A 17936-nucleotide genomic window follows, 5' to 3' on the forward strand; every position below is an offset into this window, starting at 1 on the left:
GCCCAGTGGCAACATGTGCACTGATTAATTTCTTCAATTAAAAATAATATAAATAAGCTAGTTCCAAAATCTGCAAGCCAAACAACGCAAAGTCCAAGTTGTCAACATCATCCACATCAGAAACCAGAAAAGGAAATGTTATTCTGTGCAGTTGTGAAATATACTTAACATGCCAACAAGGTGGATGGTGACAACCTTTTGTGTGCAATTTAAATTCCTTTGTGCGCTGGTAGCAAAAGATGTGTGTGTGCGTGCACAGCTTAGAGGAAACATTGCCTCTACTCATCTGATTAGTCATATAAAAGTACAGCTCAGAACCAGGCCCTTTGGCCCATCTAGTCTGTGCTGAACCATTTAAACTGCCTAGTTACATCGACTTGCACCTGGACCATAGCCTTCCGTACCCATGTCATCCACATAACAATCCAAACTTCTCTTAAATATTGAAATCCAGCTCACACGCACCACTTGCGCTGGAAGCTCGTTCCACACTCTTGCGGCCCTCTGAGTTCAAAGGTCCAATTTAATGTCAGAGAAATGTATACAATATACATCCTGAAATGCTTTTTCTTCGCAACCATCCACAAAACAGAGGAGTGCCCCAAAGAATGAACAACAGTTAAATGTTAGAACCCCAAAGTCCCCCCCAGCTTCCCTCCCTTCCGCGCCTAAGCGGTAGCGAGCAACAATCACCTCTCCCCCCACCAGCGAAAAAAAGCATCGGCACCCACCACTGAGCACTCGAGCGTGAGCAAAGGAATAGCAAAGACACACCTACTGTTCATTGTGAAAGACCTAGCCTGGTTGGTCCTATCAGAGTGCAACACCTCGCATTTGTCTGAATGAAATTCCATCTGCCACTTTTCTGCCCAATTTTCCAGTTGGTCCAGATCCCACTGTAAACTGTGAAAGTTCTCCGTGCCGTTGACAACACCCCAGATTTTGGTGTTATCCGCAAATTTGCTGATCCAGTTAACCACATTATTATTCAGATCATTGATATGGATGACAAACAACAACAGACCCAATACCGATCTTAATGGCATTCCACCAGTCACAGGCCTCCAGTCAGAAAGGCAACCACCACTTTATAGGCTTCTCCTATAAAGTCAATGTCTAATTCAATTTACTAACGTCATTTTGAATGCCAAGCAACTGAACCTTTCTAAACAATCTCCCATGTGAGACCTTGTCAAATGCCTTGCTAAAGTCCATGTAGACTTTAGCATGACTGGTTTAAACTAATATGGCAGGGGTTGGGAACCAGTATGATAGAGCTGAGGATGAGCCAACAGGTTTACAAGTAGATGATTAGTGTATCATGAATGTAGGGACAAGCCAGTGATGCAGACAGAGCAAAGAGTTAAATTGAACTACAGAGGCAAAATTCAAAAGGGCAAAGAATGTAGGACTGAAGGTGCTGTATTTAAATACACGTAGCATTCGGAATAAGGTGGGCAAACTCATGGCGCAATTAGAGATTTGTTGGTATGGACATCGTTGAGTTGTGGCTGAAAGATGGCCATAGTTGGGAGCTTAATATCAAAATATATACTTTGTATCGAAAGGACGGTCAGGAAGGCATAGGTGGTGGTAAGAGATTTAATTACCTCTTAAGAAAGAGGTGACATGAGGTCAGAGAATGTTGAATCTTTGTGGGTGGAGTTTAAGAAATTGCAAGGATAAAAAAAAGTTCTGGGAATCATAAATAGGCCTCCAAATAGTAGCCAAGATGTGGGGTTGAGTTTGCAAAGGTATGTAATAAGGATAATAACACAATTGTAATGGGGATCTTCAATATGCCAGGGGATTTGAAAATATACCAGGGGGTGTTGGATCGCAAGAGAAGGAATTTGTTGAATGCCTATGAGATGGCTTTTTAGAGCGGCTTGTGCTTGAGCCTACTCGGGGAAAGGCTGCCTTAGGTTGGGTGTTGTGTAATAACTCAGACCTTACTAGGGAGCTTAATGTAAAGGAATCCTTAGGAGGCAGTGATCATAATATGATTGAACTCGTACTGCAATTTGGGAGGGAGAAACATAACTCGCATGTATCAGTATCGCAATGGAATAAAGGGAATTACAGAGGCATGAGAGAGGAGCTTTTCCAGGTGGATTGGAAGAGGGTGCTGGCAGGGATGACGGCTGAAGTTTCTGGGAATAGTTCACAAGGCACATGATAGTTATGTTCCACAGAGGAAGAAGTTCTTGTGGCTGATAAAGGAAGGTAAAGACTGTATAAAAGCCAAGGAAATGGCATATAACGTAGCAAAAGTGAGTGGGAAGTTGGATGATTGGGAAGTTTTTAAAATCCAACGAAAGGCAACTTAAAAAGCTACAAGAAGGGAAAAGATTAAATATGAGGGCAAACTAGCCAATAATATAAAGCAGGATACCAAAAGTTTTTATCAGTTATATAGAGTAAAGGAAAGGTGAAAGTTGATATTGGACCACTGGAAAATGATGCTGGCAAGGTAATAATGAAGGCAAAGAAATGGCAAATGAACTTAATGGGTATTTTGCATCTGTCTTCACTCTGGAAGACGCCAGCAGTCTGCCAGTGGCCCGTGAGTGCCATTGCTATTACAAGGGAAAATGTGCTGGGCAAACTCAAAGGTCTTAAGGTGGATAAGTCACCTGGACCAGGTGGACAACATCCCAGAGTCCTGAGAGAGGTTGCTGAAGAGCTAACAGATGCATTGGTCAAGATCTTCCAAGAATCACTTGATCCTGGCATGGTTCTGGACTGGAAGATAGCAAATGTCACACCATTCTTTAAGAAGGGAGGAAGGCAAAAGAAGGAAAATTATAGGCCAATTAATCTAACCTCAGTGGTTGGGAAAGTGTTGAAGTCTATTACTAAGGATGAGACTTCAGGGTACATGGAGACTAATGATAAAATAAGTCAGCATAGCTTCTGTAAAGGGAAATCTTGCCTGACAAATCTGTTAGAGTTCTTCAAGGATGTAATGAGCAGGGTGGACAAAGGAGAGGCATTGTGGATGTCATTTACTTGGATTTTCAGAAGGCATTTGGTAAGGTGCCACACATGAGGCTGCTTAACAAGATAAAATCCTATGGTGTTACAGGAAAGATACTGGCAAGGATAGAGGAATGGCTGTCAGGCAGGAGGCAGTGTGTGGGAATAAAGGGGGCCTTTTCTGATTGGCTGCCGGTGCCTAGTGGTGTTCCTCAGGGGTCAGTATTGTCAGTGATTTGGATAATGGAATTGATGGCTTTGTGGCAAAGTTTTTGGATGATACGAAGATGGGTGGGGAGGGGTAGGTAGTGCTGAGGAAGCAATGTAATTGCAGCAGGACTTAGACAGATTGGAAGAATGGGCGAAAAGTGGTAGATGGAATACAGTGTTGGGAAATGGATGATAATGCATTTTGTTAAAAGACACAATCACGTACACCATTATCTAAATCGGGAGAAGGTTTAAATATCAGAGGTGCAGAGAGACTTAGGGGAGTCCTTGTGCAAGATTCCCAGAAGGTTAATTTACAGGTTGAGTCTGTGGTAAAGAGTGCAAATGTAAAGTTGGCATTTATTTCATGAATAGAACATAAAAGCAAGGAGATAATGCTGAGGCTTTATAAGACACTAGTCAGGCTGCACTTGGAGTATTGTCAACAGTTTTAGGCCCCGTATCTCAGAAAGGATGTGTTATCTTTGGAGAGAGTCCAGAGGAGGTTCACATGGATGTTAAGATGGGATTACAAACTCCTCTGCTCAAACTGAAATGACAGGTGGCAGTGAATACACAGTCATCTTGAATTAAATGGCATGTGAGAGCTGGTATGAGGAATGCTGCAAACGAAAAGATGGAGTGAGACCATAGTGTACTTTGCAAGTGGGAATTTTTAATGGATTAGATAACCAATGAGTAATTTGGGAGATATTAAAAATGGGGATGACAAAATGGTGGAAAGCATTAATTAGGTTACAGATAGGCTTACTATGGTTTTGCTGTCATACATTTAATGAAAGTTGTGGTTGAGCTACTGGGAACCAGTTGAGCACATCAGCATCTTGCTTGAAAAATCATGCTGGCCCATTTACAAAGTGAGTGATTGACTCGTAGTAAGGAGTGAGAATTCTTAGATTTTTTTTTGCCTTCAAAGCTGAGAGCATTTATCAGCAATCACTGTTTTAGATCTGTTACTCAGTTTTTTTTTAATAGCTCCCCATGGAAACTTGTGGAGTCCATACCTGTTGTCAGTACACTGATTAAAACATTATTGCTATATTTCCTTTTTCTACTGGTCTGGGAGGGCATGGGATAATAGCTTTAAAATCCAAGCTGTTTTTTGTGTACATTCATTGCTCTTGCTCTTTTCTACAGCATGATGACTTGTTGGCTTTATGATTGGATTGAATAGAATAGCTTATCTAACAGTGTTTTGATTACAATGCATAATAGATGTGATGTAATTTGGTGCTTCATACCATTTAATGTGTTCTCTTTTAACTGACAGGAGTGAGTTCGATGGAGATCTGCAATCACAACTGCTTAGCAAAGCTAACGAGGAAGATAAAAACTGCAGCAGAGCCCTTTCTGTTGTGTCTGCTGTTGTTCGTGCAGCTAAGGATTTGCTGCATAGAGCTCTGGCTGTTGATGGTAAAAATTTGAGATTCTTAAACTAGTAACTTGTCTTTGAAATGTCATATATAAATTGTACTCCCAGAAAAGTAAGCCAATCACAACTTAGCTACTATGTTTGTGTTGCTGAAGAAATGAATAGAAGTTGGGAAGAGAAACTCAAATTGAGCAGATTTAAAAAGAACTGTGTATGCTGGCATTAAAGGTGATGCAATGTTTATTGATATTTATTAAACTCTAGGTCTTGAGAGAAGCATTGTCAAGAGCTGGGAAATAAATTATCTGTTCTTCGACAGACCAGCATAGATCAAGCAGAATTTAAATATATTCCCTTCCATTTATTTCATAAAATCTCAGTTTACCTTTGATTATGCTGCTAAGGATTATAGAAGCTCTGATTATCTTGTGAACTGATTTCAATTCAATAGGAAAGCATCTGTGGTACTAAAGTTAAAACATCATTCCTTTCCATCAGATGTAACAAGTTGAGTCTAACTGCAAAGAAGCAGGAACATGTAGTTATCTTTGACCGTTATCTTTCTGTGAACTGTTTTTAATGAAGTGCTTTGATGTTTTGTTCACAAATCATATAAACGTGGCTAAAACCATTTGTACTTTTATTCAGCTGAAGATATTCCAGAACTGCTCAGCTCATCCAGTCTGTTGTCAATGCTGCTTCCCCTTATCTTGGCTTACATTGCACCAGTTGCTGCTAATGTACCAAAAGTAAGACTTTTTTTCTTTGTTTTTACTACTGGTTTCATCAAGTGATTATTTATCTGAGTTATTTCAGAATCATTCCTTTGACATATATATACTATAATTTTGCTTTTCTTGAATAGGCTGCCGTTGAAGTTTTTGGTCTTGTTCATGAGCTCTTGCCTCCAGTTGCAACATTAAATCAGAAATATGCTCCACCTGCCTTTAATCCAAATCAGTCAACAGACAGTGCAACGGGCAATCAGCCTGAGCAAGGCCTCTCAGCATGTACTACTTCTAATCATTATGCTGTGGTGGAGAGTGATCACCCTTACAAACCTGCAAGTGTCAGTCAACTGAAGGTCTGTATTAACTAAATCAGTATTACAATGTGCATTTAAATATGACAAATAACAGCCCTGAAGTTTTGCATGTTTCAGATACAAGTCACACTTGGGATAATAACCAGTTAATGCTGCTTATAGTGAAAATATCTCCTTTTTTAAAAAAATAAATCTCCTTTTTAAAAAAAACTCAGTTTCTTAAATAAGCTTGAGAATTTTAAGGACAGAGCTGAATGAATACTGAATGCTGCATTTTAGATGGTTCAAAGTACATTTATTATCAAAGTACATGATACAACCTTGAGATTTGTCTCATAGCAGGCAGCCATGAAATGAAGAAACCCAAAAGAACCCATTAATAAAAGAAGACTATGAAACCCCCTAAGTGCAGAGGAGAAAAAAAGTCATGCAAATAATAAATACAAGCAAATAGCATTCTGAACATAAATCCACAAAGAGTTTGTCTGTGGACCATTAGGTCAGCGCAGAGCAGAGCAACGAGTTCAACCTGACCAATACTTGCTTTGGGCCTCGACACTTTTCAGTCTGGCCCGGTGCCTAAATTGACTTCCAAATACTGGGTTCAGTTGCCTCAATACACTCTGGGGTCTGGACCCTGCTGCCTCTATTCAGCTTGTACCCAACCTTTTCAATTTGGCCGAGTACTTAAATCATCGTCCAAGCGTTGGATTTAGTTGCTTCAATATGCTGTGGGGCCTGGACTTCACCACCTCAATTCGCCCTGTACCCGACCTTTCTGATTTGACACAGGGCTTAAACTGATTGAACTTCTGGTCTTCCTTGCTCTCAGTGACGGGCCTGCTGCCTCACCTTGATTCTAGCACATCAAGTTAACTTCAAGTTCAAAGGGAAGTTACAGACCATTGCTTTCAATGATCGTTTGCCAGAAAAAGTGATTAACGAAGTATTTAGTTGTAGATAGTACTGCCTGTCCAACTGGCTAGGAAGAACAGAGCCAGAAATCATAATCTTAGGATTATTAAGTTTGATACTAAGGCAATTCTTCAATGTGTTATGAATTATTAAAATCCTTCTGTAGAGGGTACATGCTCTGTACAGTATTCACAGCTAAAATAGATTTACAGGTACCACAGAAAGTAAGGACTATGAGAATAATGAAGAAAAGTGGAGCTGAGATAAAGTATGAGCCAAATAAAACTTCCCCTTCTTTGATACTGGGGCGGGGGGGGGAACCTAAAAAGTATATCAAAGATTATGTTAGATGGAGATTTATAAATTAAGGATTTCACTAGATTTAAGGAAGGATTAAGAGAAGATGACTCCAAAAGCTTGCTTAAAATGATCAGGTTAGTTGCATGGTGATCAAAGTAGTGCCACTAACACCTCAGAGAAATGGACAGGATGCACTTTTACTTCCAAGTTTTCTACTGCTTGTCATTCTCATTGTTTTTGACCTGTAAAAATTGTGCTGAAGGTTATTATTTTTACATTGTGACCTTATAATAATGAAAAGAATAAAGTTGTTTAAACCTGTTCTAATTTAAATTGTTTGTTCTTTTGAAACTTGGATCCAAACAAGGACATTTTAAGTAGCTGCTGTTTTAGAGGTTAAAATATGCCTTTGTTCTTTTTAGGTAACTTTTCCAGATTGTGTGAGATGGATGACTGTTGAATTTGACCCACTGTGTGGTACTGCACAGCCAGAGGATGTCCTCCGTTTGCTGATTCCTAATAAAGCCTTCCAAGGTTCAGGATTTGGGCCAAAAAGCACAAGCCATGATGTCCTTAATTCATGGATTGAATTAAAGAAATTTTCTGGTTCTACTGGATGGCCGACAACAGTCCTTGTTTTACCAGGTATAAGGAAGTAAACAAGCGTTATAGGTGTTTTGTTAAAGTATGAAATCTAATTGAAATATATCAGTTCTATGTTGGCCCTGCTATGGAGGGTAACTTTCTATGTGGTGGTCTATTTCTCCAGTTGCAGGTTGAAGTTTTGGGAACTTTTTCATCAAAAAGAAAATAATATTGAATTCAGTTTTTGCATATTAACAGATTCTCGGGCCTGTTTCACAAGGTGAGACTACTTTTGACTGGCCTGGAGTATTGTTTAATAATGGTTGAGTTTTATTTGTTACTAACTACAGGAGCTTAGTTCCTGGGTTCTGAGAGATGCCAGTAGGTTTTATTTAGACTTTGCCTCATCAAGAATAATGTTTAGATGAAGAACGCTGCATTTGAGCTTCATGTTAGAATTTTGACAAGTGGAAGAGAGATGTCTTTAAAGAAACAGAAAAAGAATATTTGAAAATTGGTAGCAAAAAAAAAGTGAGTGCCTTATGTCAAATACCATGACTCTCTGACACTTTGGGAAAGTGTAGTCAAATTGGACTCAGCTTTAAGCCTATAGTATTTTAAGTCTGCAACAATAATCACCATTATTCAAATTCTTCATCCTCTGTTAGATCCCAACAGTTAAGTGTAAACATTTCAAAAAGTATGTGCAGAGACAGTATTTTAACTTTTGCTTTAAGCATTTAAGCAAACTTTCCTTGGGCAGCTTTGTGAAAAATGAAAATACTCTGGAGAAATCGAATAATGAAAAGGAATAAAGCAGAAATTTAACATGATGGAAAATGTCCTATTTGCATGTATGTAATATAGTTGGAATTTTGGCATTGTTTTGAGGTTCAAATTTAATATGACTTTCATAGGAAATGATGCCATCTTCTCTTTGGAAACTGCATCCGACTATGTGAAAGACGAGAAGTCCTGTTTTTATGGCTTCAAATGTGTCGTCGTGGGTTACGAATTCAATCCTGGTCCTGATGAGGTAATCTTAATTTTGTAGTGTATCCAATCAACTACTGCATGAGAAAGAAAGTTTGGCTTTGTGGAGTTAAGAGAAAGCTCCTCTGGTTATTTTGAAATTAATACAAAATATGAGTGTGAGTACATGAGTACATATCCTAGTATAGTAAACGAATGGGATATTTTGCAGATACTGTATAACTATTTCTGAGAGGAGTGAAATTTTCATAATTGGACAAGTGCAAAAATCAGTATGAGAAAAGCAAATAATTTAGCTTCTGAAATTTACATGTGCAAATGACAAATTTCAGACAACTTGAGATTTGAAGCAATCCCCATCAGTTTACAACTCCCTCTGGTTTTCATTCAAGTACTTGGAATACATTGGACTCTACCATCCTTCTTTACCCGCTTGACATCTTCCCCCGTCCCCAGAGCAGAGAGCTAAGTCTAATGGCGATCTGGGACTTTGAGAGTCAGAATATGGGTGAAGACCTCTGGAGTTGGGCTGTTTAAGGATCTATCGTCGCACCCTGAATGCTCACAACACCCTCCCTCCCCACTGTAATTCCTCCCAAAACTGTAAGGTTAATTGGGAATGAGAGTAAGAAAGGAACTATATTGGAAATGGGAAAAGGTATGGAGTGGAAGTGTAATGCTGTGTAACATTCTGACCATTCGCAATCCATCCCACTGATCACTGCTGAAGTAAAGCAATCTTAAACAAGTAAAACTGAGCCATGGTGTGTGAAAGTTGGATTCGTAAGGGTTGTTGGATACTGATCCATCTTTGCTGTTTCAAAAGAATCCCAGGGTTCTCTGTGTACAATGATCATTTGGGAAGTTGGGATATGAGGATGGAGGGGAAGAGTTTTGACTAAAAAAAAAAAGAGTTGTCAGTGCTAGTCCCTGAAGTGTCGGTAATTTATAAGTTTTACCTTTGTTTAAATTGATACCTGTCCTTGTTTTGGTTCAAATATAAGAAAGACATTGACAAGAATGGTCTGATCAGGGACAGTCAGCATGGCTTTGTGAGGGGCAGATCGTGTCTGACAAGCCTGATAGAGTTCTTTGAGGATGTGACCAGGCATATAGTTGAGAGTAGTGCAGTGGATGTGATCTATGGATTTTAGTAAGACATTTGACAAGGTTCCACACGGTAGACTTATTCAGAAAGTCAGAAGGCATGGGATCCAGGGAAGTTTGGCCAGGTGGATTCAGAATTGGCTTGCCTGCAGAAGGCAGAGGGTCGTGGTGGAGGGAGTACTTTCGGATTGGAGGGTTGTGACTAGTGGTGTCCCACAAGAATCGGTTCTTTTTGTGATTTTTATTAACGACCTGGATGTCGGGGTAGAAGGGTGGGTTGGCAAGTTTGCAGATGACACAAAGGTTGGTGGTGTTGTAGATAGTGTAGAGGATTGTCAAAGATTGCAGAGAGACATTGATAGGATGCAGAAATGGGCTGAGAAGTGGCAGATGGAGTTCAACCTGGAGAAGTGTGAGGTGGTACACTTTGGAAGGACAAACTCCAAGGCTGAGTATGAAGTAAATGGCAGGATACTTGGTAGTGTGGAGGAGCAGAGGGATCTGGGGGTACATGTGCACAGATCCCTGAAAGTTGCCTCACAGGTAAATAGGGTAGTTAAGAAAGCTTATGGGGTATTAGCTTTCATAAGTCGAGGGATAGAGTTTAAGAGTCGTGAGGTAATGATGCAGCTCTATAAAACTCTGGTTAGGCCACACTTGGAGTACTGTGTCCAGATCTGGTCGCCTCACTATAGGAAGGATGTGGAAGCATTGGAAATGGTACAGAGGAGATTTACCAGGATGCTGCCTGGTTTAGAGAGTATGCATTATGATTAGAGATTAAGGGAACTAGAGTTTTCCTCTTTGGAGAGAAGGAGGATGAGAGGAGACATGATAGAGGTATACAAGATATTAAGAGGACTAGATAGAGTGGACAGCCAGCGTCTCTTCCCCAGGGCACCACTGCTCAACACAAGAGGACATGGCTTTAAGGTAAGGGGTGGGAAGTTCAAGGGGGATATTAGAGGAAGGTTTTTTACTCAGAGAGTGGTTGGTGTGTGGAATGCACTGCCTGAGTCAGTGGTGGAGGCAGATACACTAGTGAAGTTTAAGAGACTACTAGACAGGTATATGGAGGAATTTAAGGTGGGGGGGGTTATATGGGAGACAGGGTTTGAGGGTCGGCACAGCATTGTGGGCCGAAGGGCCTGTGCTGTGCTGTACTATTCTGTGTTCTAAGAATAAATGGTTTATTAGTGAACTACTTGGACTGATGCTAATTGTTGGCAGTGTAATTTCTTTATATTGAGTCTCTCCTTTTGTATTAATCACTTGAAGTTCATTCATTTTGTTGTCATATTTCCTTTGAACATTTGGATAGCATTGAAATAATTGTGACTCAGGTTTTCTGCAACAAAACCATTACATGTCTTTATGGTTCTGTAATTCACTGCACAGTTTCAAGTTATATCAATAGAAAATTGTCATCAAAGTTAACATTTGTGTATTTCAGTTTGAAATATACATATGGCTTCTGAGCATGCTGCTGTGCTTCTTCAAAAAAATCATTATCATCTTCAGAGGGGAGCAGGGGAATTCTTGCATCTAAATGCAAAACAATGCAGATGCTGAGGACACAGTACTATGCAAAAGTCTTGGCACATGTAAAAAACATTGTAAAGTGAATTTGCTGTTAAAACTATTGAAATGAGAAGTTTCTAAGTATCAAAACATTACTATAGAGTGCAGTAAAGAGTGAAAAAACTAAATCAAATCAATATTTAGTGTGACCACCCTTTACCATTAAAACTGCATCAATTCTGTTTGGTACACTGTCATGCAGTTTTATTTTTAAAAATCTGTTGGTAGCTTGTTCCAAGCATCTTGAAGAACTTGCCACAGTTCTGCAGATTTTGGCCTGCTTCATTCTCTCCAGGTAATCCCAGACAGCCTCAATGTTGAGATCAGGGTTCTGTGGCGGACATACCATCTGTTGCAGAACTCCCTGTTCTTTTCACTGAAGATAATTCTTGACCTTGGCTATGTTTTTGGGGTCATTGTCCCTGCTGCAGAATGAAGTTGGGACTGATCAGACACTTCCCTGATGGTATTACGTAATGGATGAGAATCTGCTTGTACCTAATACAGTACTGTATGAAATAAATAAGTAGCAATAGTTCAGGTGGTTTTAGAGTAAAGTATTTCAGTTTGGTTGACCTTTCCTCTCTCCCATACCATAAAACCTAGCAGTTGTCCAGCATTGCAATTAAAATAGATTTTAGTGTAGTATAAATTATAGTCCTCTCTTGCAGCTGGTTGGAGTGAAACAATTCTTAATTTAAGGTTGTTTCAAGATTGTTTGTCATTTATTGTCATTATTCAGTACACAAGGGTAAAAGAACAAAATAATTGTTACTCCAGTTCCAATGCAGCACAAAAGGCACAATAAGCATAAAGAACTCAATATAAAAATGCAATAAATATAAACACATAGTATTAACATGTATACGTAGACTGTATGTATAAGGTGACGCTACGTCATAGTCATACTTTATTAATCTCGGGAGAAATTGGTTTATGTTACAGTTGCTCCATAAATAATAACTAGTAATAGAACCATAAATAGTTAAATAGTAATATGTAAGTTATGCCAGTAAATTATGAAATAAGTCCAGGACCAGCCTATTGGCTCAGGATATCTGACCCTCCAAGGGAGGAGTTGTAAAGTTTGATGGCCACAGGCAGGAATGACTTCCTGTGACGCTCAGTGCTGCAACTCGGTGGAATGAGTCTCTGGCTGAATGTGCTCCTGTGCCCACCCAGTACATTATGTAGTGGATGGGAGACATTGACCAAGATGGCATGCAACTTAGACAGCATCCTCTTTTCAGACACCACCGTCAGAGAGTCCAGTTCCATCCCCACAACATCACTGGCCTTACGAATGAGTTTGTTGATTCTGTTGGTGTCTGCTACCCTCAGCCTGCTGCCCCAGCACACAACAGCAAACATGATCGCACTGGCCACCACAGACTCGTAGAACATCCTCAACATCGTCCGGCAGATGTTAAAGGACCTCAGTTTCCTCAGGAAATAGAGACCGCTCTGACCCTTCTTGGAGACAGCCTCAGTGTTCTTTGACCAGTCCAGTTTATTGTCAATTCATATCTCCAGGTATTTGTAATCCTCCACCATGTCCAGGAGTATCTAATACATCAATCAGATAGAACCAGTTTCCTACAACTCAAAGCTCAAGACCAATTGCAAGCTGCTATTCTGAGCTCCTGTAATTAAAATATTTTGTGTTGGAGTTTTCAGTTCTAAGTTATCACTTAAACTCAGTTGTCCTAAACAATCTAAAGATTACATTCATACTTGGAAAAAGTGAACTATCAGTTTTACTCTTTTTTAAAATATACTTTATAAGACCCTGCCAGAAGCATCTATGTGTTTCTTTAATTTTATAGTTGTCTAAACCAACATGGTACAGAAATGTAATTGTTTTGCAGGGAATCTTGCAACTAGAAAAGGAATTGGCGTATCTTGGAAGCATGTGTGCAGCATCTTTAATGAGAAAAGATCTCGCACTTCCTATTGGTACGGATGTTTACTTTTTGATAGTCACATATTTATCTTAATAAAAATTTGCCCAAAAGTTTATTGGTGGATTTATGATGTATTGTTAGCTATAATATTGAGTTATTTTTAGTAATGAAAAATACTTTGAAAGTATAATTGTACTGCTTTTAACCCAACTATGATTTGGACAGGTAATGAAGTAGAGGAAGATCTTGAAATTCTTGAAGAATCAGCTTTGCAGGTGAGCTGTCAATTGCTATACAGTGGATTCTGGATAATTGGGGCAGCCGTTTATTTGAGACAGCTCTTAAGTAACAAAAACTCAATTGAGAAAATGGCTGAGATTTCCTTCATTAATTTGGGATACTAACTGTGGCAGGAAACTGAGCAGTTTTTAACTAGCATCAGTCGTGTGCATTTGCGTGGCTGTTGGACATTAAGCTGTGCATCAGTTGCATATGTTTGTGTCCAGAAAGCATGATTTTTGTCACTGATAATTGGTGAGAAATAAGTGGCAAGACATTTCTGAACTGTTTTGCTCACTGCGGTTTCAAGCATTCAGGTTTGGAGATGTCAGAAATGGCAAGGAGTTGAAAATGAAATGATTTCACTACATCAAGTTAGGATTTACAAAGATATCAGCAATCATCTTGTATGTTACAATGAAAATGAAGATTTGGAAGATCCAGTTGTTTAAATCAATGTATGCAGGCAGTCCATTATCTCAGTGGTCCCCAACCACTGGGCCGCGGACCAGTACCGGGCCACGAGAAAACAATATGATTTGGCGGTATGATGAGTAAAAAAAAACGTCGCTTGAGAGTTTCTTTAGAAGAGGTGGTAGGGGGCATAAAAGGCCTAATGATGATGATAACGCAGAGACAGCTGAGGCCGAGACTACAACAAAAAGCTTCCTTCAACAGAAAATATGACGAGTCGTACATAAAATATGGCTTTATTGCGACTGGTGACTCGCACGCTCCAAGCCCCCTGTGTGTGATATGCGGAGACAAGCTGTCTAATGAGGAAATGAAGCCCTCAAAACTGCTTCAGCACCTTGAGTCCAAGCACCCTGCACTTAAAGACAAACCCGCTGAGTTTTATGAGCAGAAAAAATGGAGCAAGCGGGACAGAAGCAAGTGCTGAGAGCCACCACCTCCACAAATGCTGCTGCTCTTGAGAGCGTCGTACTTAATGGCTACCCGTATTGCTAAGGCTAAGAAATGTCTGTTTGAGCAGCTTTGCGAGGAAATGGATGCAGAGCCTTCTCTTTCACACTGAAGTCAGGTGGCTGTCAAGGGGGAGAGCCCTGGCCAGTATTTTTGAGTTAGGAGAGCAGCTACAGAGATTTCTTTCAGGAAAAAAAGTCACCACTGGCAGCACACTTCAATGACGAGGAGTGGATAGCAAAACTCGCTTATCTGTGTGACATCTTCAACCTGCTCAATGAACTCAATTTGTCACTTCAGGGGAGAATGACAGCGGTCTTCAAGTTGGCAGATAAAGTGTCTGCTTTCACAGCCAAACTGGAACTGTGGGGACGGCAAGTGGACAGGGGCATATTTGACATGTTCCCAACATTAGCTGGGATTTTGGGAGAGACTGAGGTTGCACCGTCCTTCTCACAGCTGGTGCACGATCACCTATCTTCGCTGTCGACAGAATTCGAGCGTTATTTCCCAACTGCAAATGACCCAAGACATGCAAAGGAATGGGTCCGTGACTCATTTGTGAATATCCCCGGTGAATCATTCTGTCAGCGCGGGAAGAAGATCAACTCCTCGAGCTTGCAAATGACGGTGGGCTGAAAAGTATGTTTGACATAACATCTCTGCTGGCATTCTGGATCAAAGTCAAGGCTGAATATCCTGAGATAGCCACGAAAGCACTGAAAACGTTGCTTCCATTTCCTACATTGTATCGCTGCGAAGCGAAGTTTTCTGCAATGAATGCAACGAAAACTAAATTGTGGAATAGACTGGACATAAGGAACCCCCTTCGAGTATCGCTGTCTCCCATCACTCCTCAATGGCACAGTCTCGTTGCAGGGAAACAAGCCCAGGCCTCCCGCTGATTCAGCAATATTGGTGTGTTGATATGATTTTATATGTTCATACGAGGAAAATATGCGCTGTGTTTAATATCCAAATGTTACTTAAAATGTTATGATGCTGTTGACTTATAAGTGTCTTATAATTGACTTATCACTATATTCATGCAAGGAAAATATGTGCTGTGTGTTTAACGCAGCAGGCATGCTGCGTTCCACCAGCATTTTTTGTGTGTGTTGCTTGAATTTCCAGCATCAGCAGTTTTCCTCGTGGCTGTGTGTTTAATATTAAATTCGTGAGATAAACACTTATAGAGAAGAAATTGAGTGTATTAGCCACTTATAAGTGATTTATAATTCTTATCACCTATATTCCGGTCGTGACTGACCATCCCCCTCCTTTTGTAGCCGGGTTTGGGGCCATGCATGGCAGAGTTAAATAGTTGAAAGTTTTAATTATTTTATTGTGCTATCACACTTTTCCTTTTTACTAGGTCTGTAAAAACCATGCTGGCTTATTAGGAAAGGGCCTTGCATTGTCTCGTTCACCAACAATTTTGGAGGCACTTGATGGTAATCTTCCCCTCCATCTGCAAAGCAATGAACACTCTTTTTTGGAGGACTTCATTGCCTGTATACCTGGTTCGAGTGGTGGACGTCTTGCAAGGTAATACTTAGTATTACGTGCATTCATAAATTACTTAAACCTGAGGTTTTATACTTACTGCCTCTGTTGAAAATTGTGTAATTTTTTCTGTTCTCCATATTCTCAGGTGGCTTCAGCCAGATTCTTATGCAGATCCACAGAAAACTTCCTTGGTACTGAATAAAGATTACATCAAGTGTGGCTGGCCTGCCACCATCACAGTTCAGACTAAAGACCAATACGGAGATGTTGTTCATGCTCCAAATCTCAAGGTATGAAGTGCTTAATAAATGTGTGACCAAAGAACAAATTGAGCATCAAATTTTGTAAATGAATGGAAAAAGCCTTGTTGGTGGAAATAATTTCAAAACAGGAAAATTTTAATTAATGCTTGGCATCACTGATGGGGAAAATCCTGTTAATAGGATACATTTTTGTTGCACAGTGCAAAGAAAGCAGTGCCAGGCCTACGCATGCTTAAAATGTTAGAGATTTGTTTGATTTCTTAAAATTTTGAGTTTTTAAAAATAATCTGTCTAAATGCACCTCGGTTATTGTTTTCTAAATTACAATGAGTTTTCCACTTCTCTGCAGCTGTAGATATCTTCCTGAACAACTGTGTTGCCAATCTAAACAAGAAATTTGTCCAGATTGGTTTCCCTGTGTGCAGTTATAACTTGAAACTCAGTAAAAGGTGTTGTAATGTTAACAGTTCATTCTTGTATTTAATTTAAACATTTTTTTTAGGTATAGAACGTAAAACAGTACTGCATAGGAGCAGGCCCTTTAGCCTGACATGAATTTAAAGTAATTTCAGTTGTCTGCACGTGGTCTATATCTCTCCATTCCCTGTTTGTATATATGGCTCTTAAAATCGAAGTACATTTATTATCAAAGTATGTATGCAGTATACAACCTTGTCTCCCTTATAGGCAGCCAAAAGAAACCATTTTTTTTAAAAAAGATTACTATCAAACCAATGTATAGAGGGAAAAAATTATGCAAACTATAAAAGCAAGCAAATAGCATTCAGAACTGAAGTCCATGAAAGAGAGTCCGTCCACAGACACGAGGCCATAGCCTCAGTTCAGTGCAGAGCCGACTAAAATGTTGCTGATGGTGGCTTCCACCTCCTTCGCTGGCAGTGTGTCCCATGCACCTACACTCTACCACTTTGTCTATTTAAAAAAAATAATACTTGCCTTGCAAATCTCCTTTAAACTTTGCCCTTCTCACCTTTAGAAATAATTTATCTATTCCAGCTATGCCTTTCATAAGTTTACATATTTCATTTGGCCTCCGGTGCTCCAGAGGAGCGCAATTTAAGCTTGTCCAATCTCTCCCTTTAGCTAGTATTCCAGTCCAGACAATATCATTGTGAAGCTCTTCTAATGCCTGCCCATTATTCCTGTAATGTAGTAACTAGAAATGCATGCAATATTTCAGTTGTTCTGACCCTTTTGTTAAACATTACACAATTTAGCATATAGAATTTTCTTGCTTTTAGAAATTATCTTGTTTAATTGCCTGAGTTTCATTGAGCCTTCAGTTTATTCTTTTGCCCAATATACTTGAGGTAGAATTAAGTGAATCTATACCACATGGCTCATCTTAAAATCAGATTGGGAGGGAATGGAGAATTTGAGGTATGAGCCTGACTGATTTGGTTAGTCTGAATTTGTGTTTTTTTTTCTCCCCCCCCCCCCATTCTATTGATTGCAGTGAGCTGAATAAAGAGTTTATTAAAAAGTACTTTTCTAGGTTGCTAAACAATTGTTAATTTTCCTTTCTACTTTGAAGGAGTGAATGAATTCTATTTCATAATGCAGCGTGAAGCTATTGAATGCAATAAAGCCAAATAAAATATGATTATCTTGCCCTAATTCTGAAGTTTCCACATGGCTGCTTCAACACCTTTTATTTCAATAAAATAGTATTCAAACTGAATGCCAGGAGAAGAGGAGGGAAGTTCTATTTTGCTTGTATATTTAATTTTATTTCTTGAACATGCCCTGTTATAGTAAAATGTACTCAACATGTACTCTAGCATGTCTAGACATAACTGGTTAATGTTTTTTTAGAATGGATCACATAAAATTCTGATGAGGTGTGCCATTGCACAGCAAAGGACTAATTACTGTATTAATCTTGCATTGTTATTTCACCAAACAATGATATTTATTAAAATGCTTAA

General features: G+C 39.5%; 1 protein-coding gene across 14 annotated transcripts in view; it reads left to right on the plus strand.

The window, feature by feature from the left end:
* mycbp2 (MYC binding protein 2) overlaps positions 1–17936 on the plus strand; it is a 225403-nt gene that overhangs the window by 123424 nt on the left and 84043 nt on the right. For all 14 annotated transcript variants that reach the window (XM_072258771.1, XM_072258758.1, XM_072258761.1 and 11 more), the window contains 9 exons: positions 4481–4623; positions 5231–5331; positions 5448–5666; positions 7265–7487; positions 8345–8463; positions 12977–13064; positions 13238–13287; positions 15591–15763; positions 15870–16014. In XM_072258771.1, the coding sequence (XP_072114872.1) occupies positions 4481–4623; positions 5231–5331; positions 5448–5666; positions 7265–7487; positions 8345–8463; positions 12977–13064; positions 13238–13287; positions 15591–15763; positions 15870–16014 (1261 nt within the window). The remainder of the gene's footprint in view (positions 1–4480; positions 4624–5230; positions 5332–5447; positions 5667–7264; positions 7488–8344; positions 8464–12976; positions 13065–13237; positions 13288–15590; positions 15764–15869; positions 16015–17936) is intronic.

Source organism: Mobula birostris, chromosome 5, assembly GCF_030028105.1.
Source record: "Mobula birostris isolate sMobBir1 chromosome 5, sMobBir1.hap1, whole genome shotgun sequence".
In the NCBI taxonomy this organism is placed as follows: Eukaryota; Metazoa; Chordata; class Chondrichthyes; order Myliobatiformes; family Myliobatidae; genus Mobula; species Mobula birostris.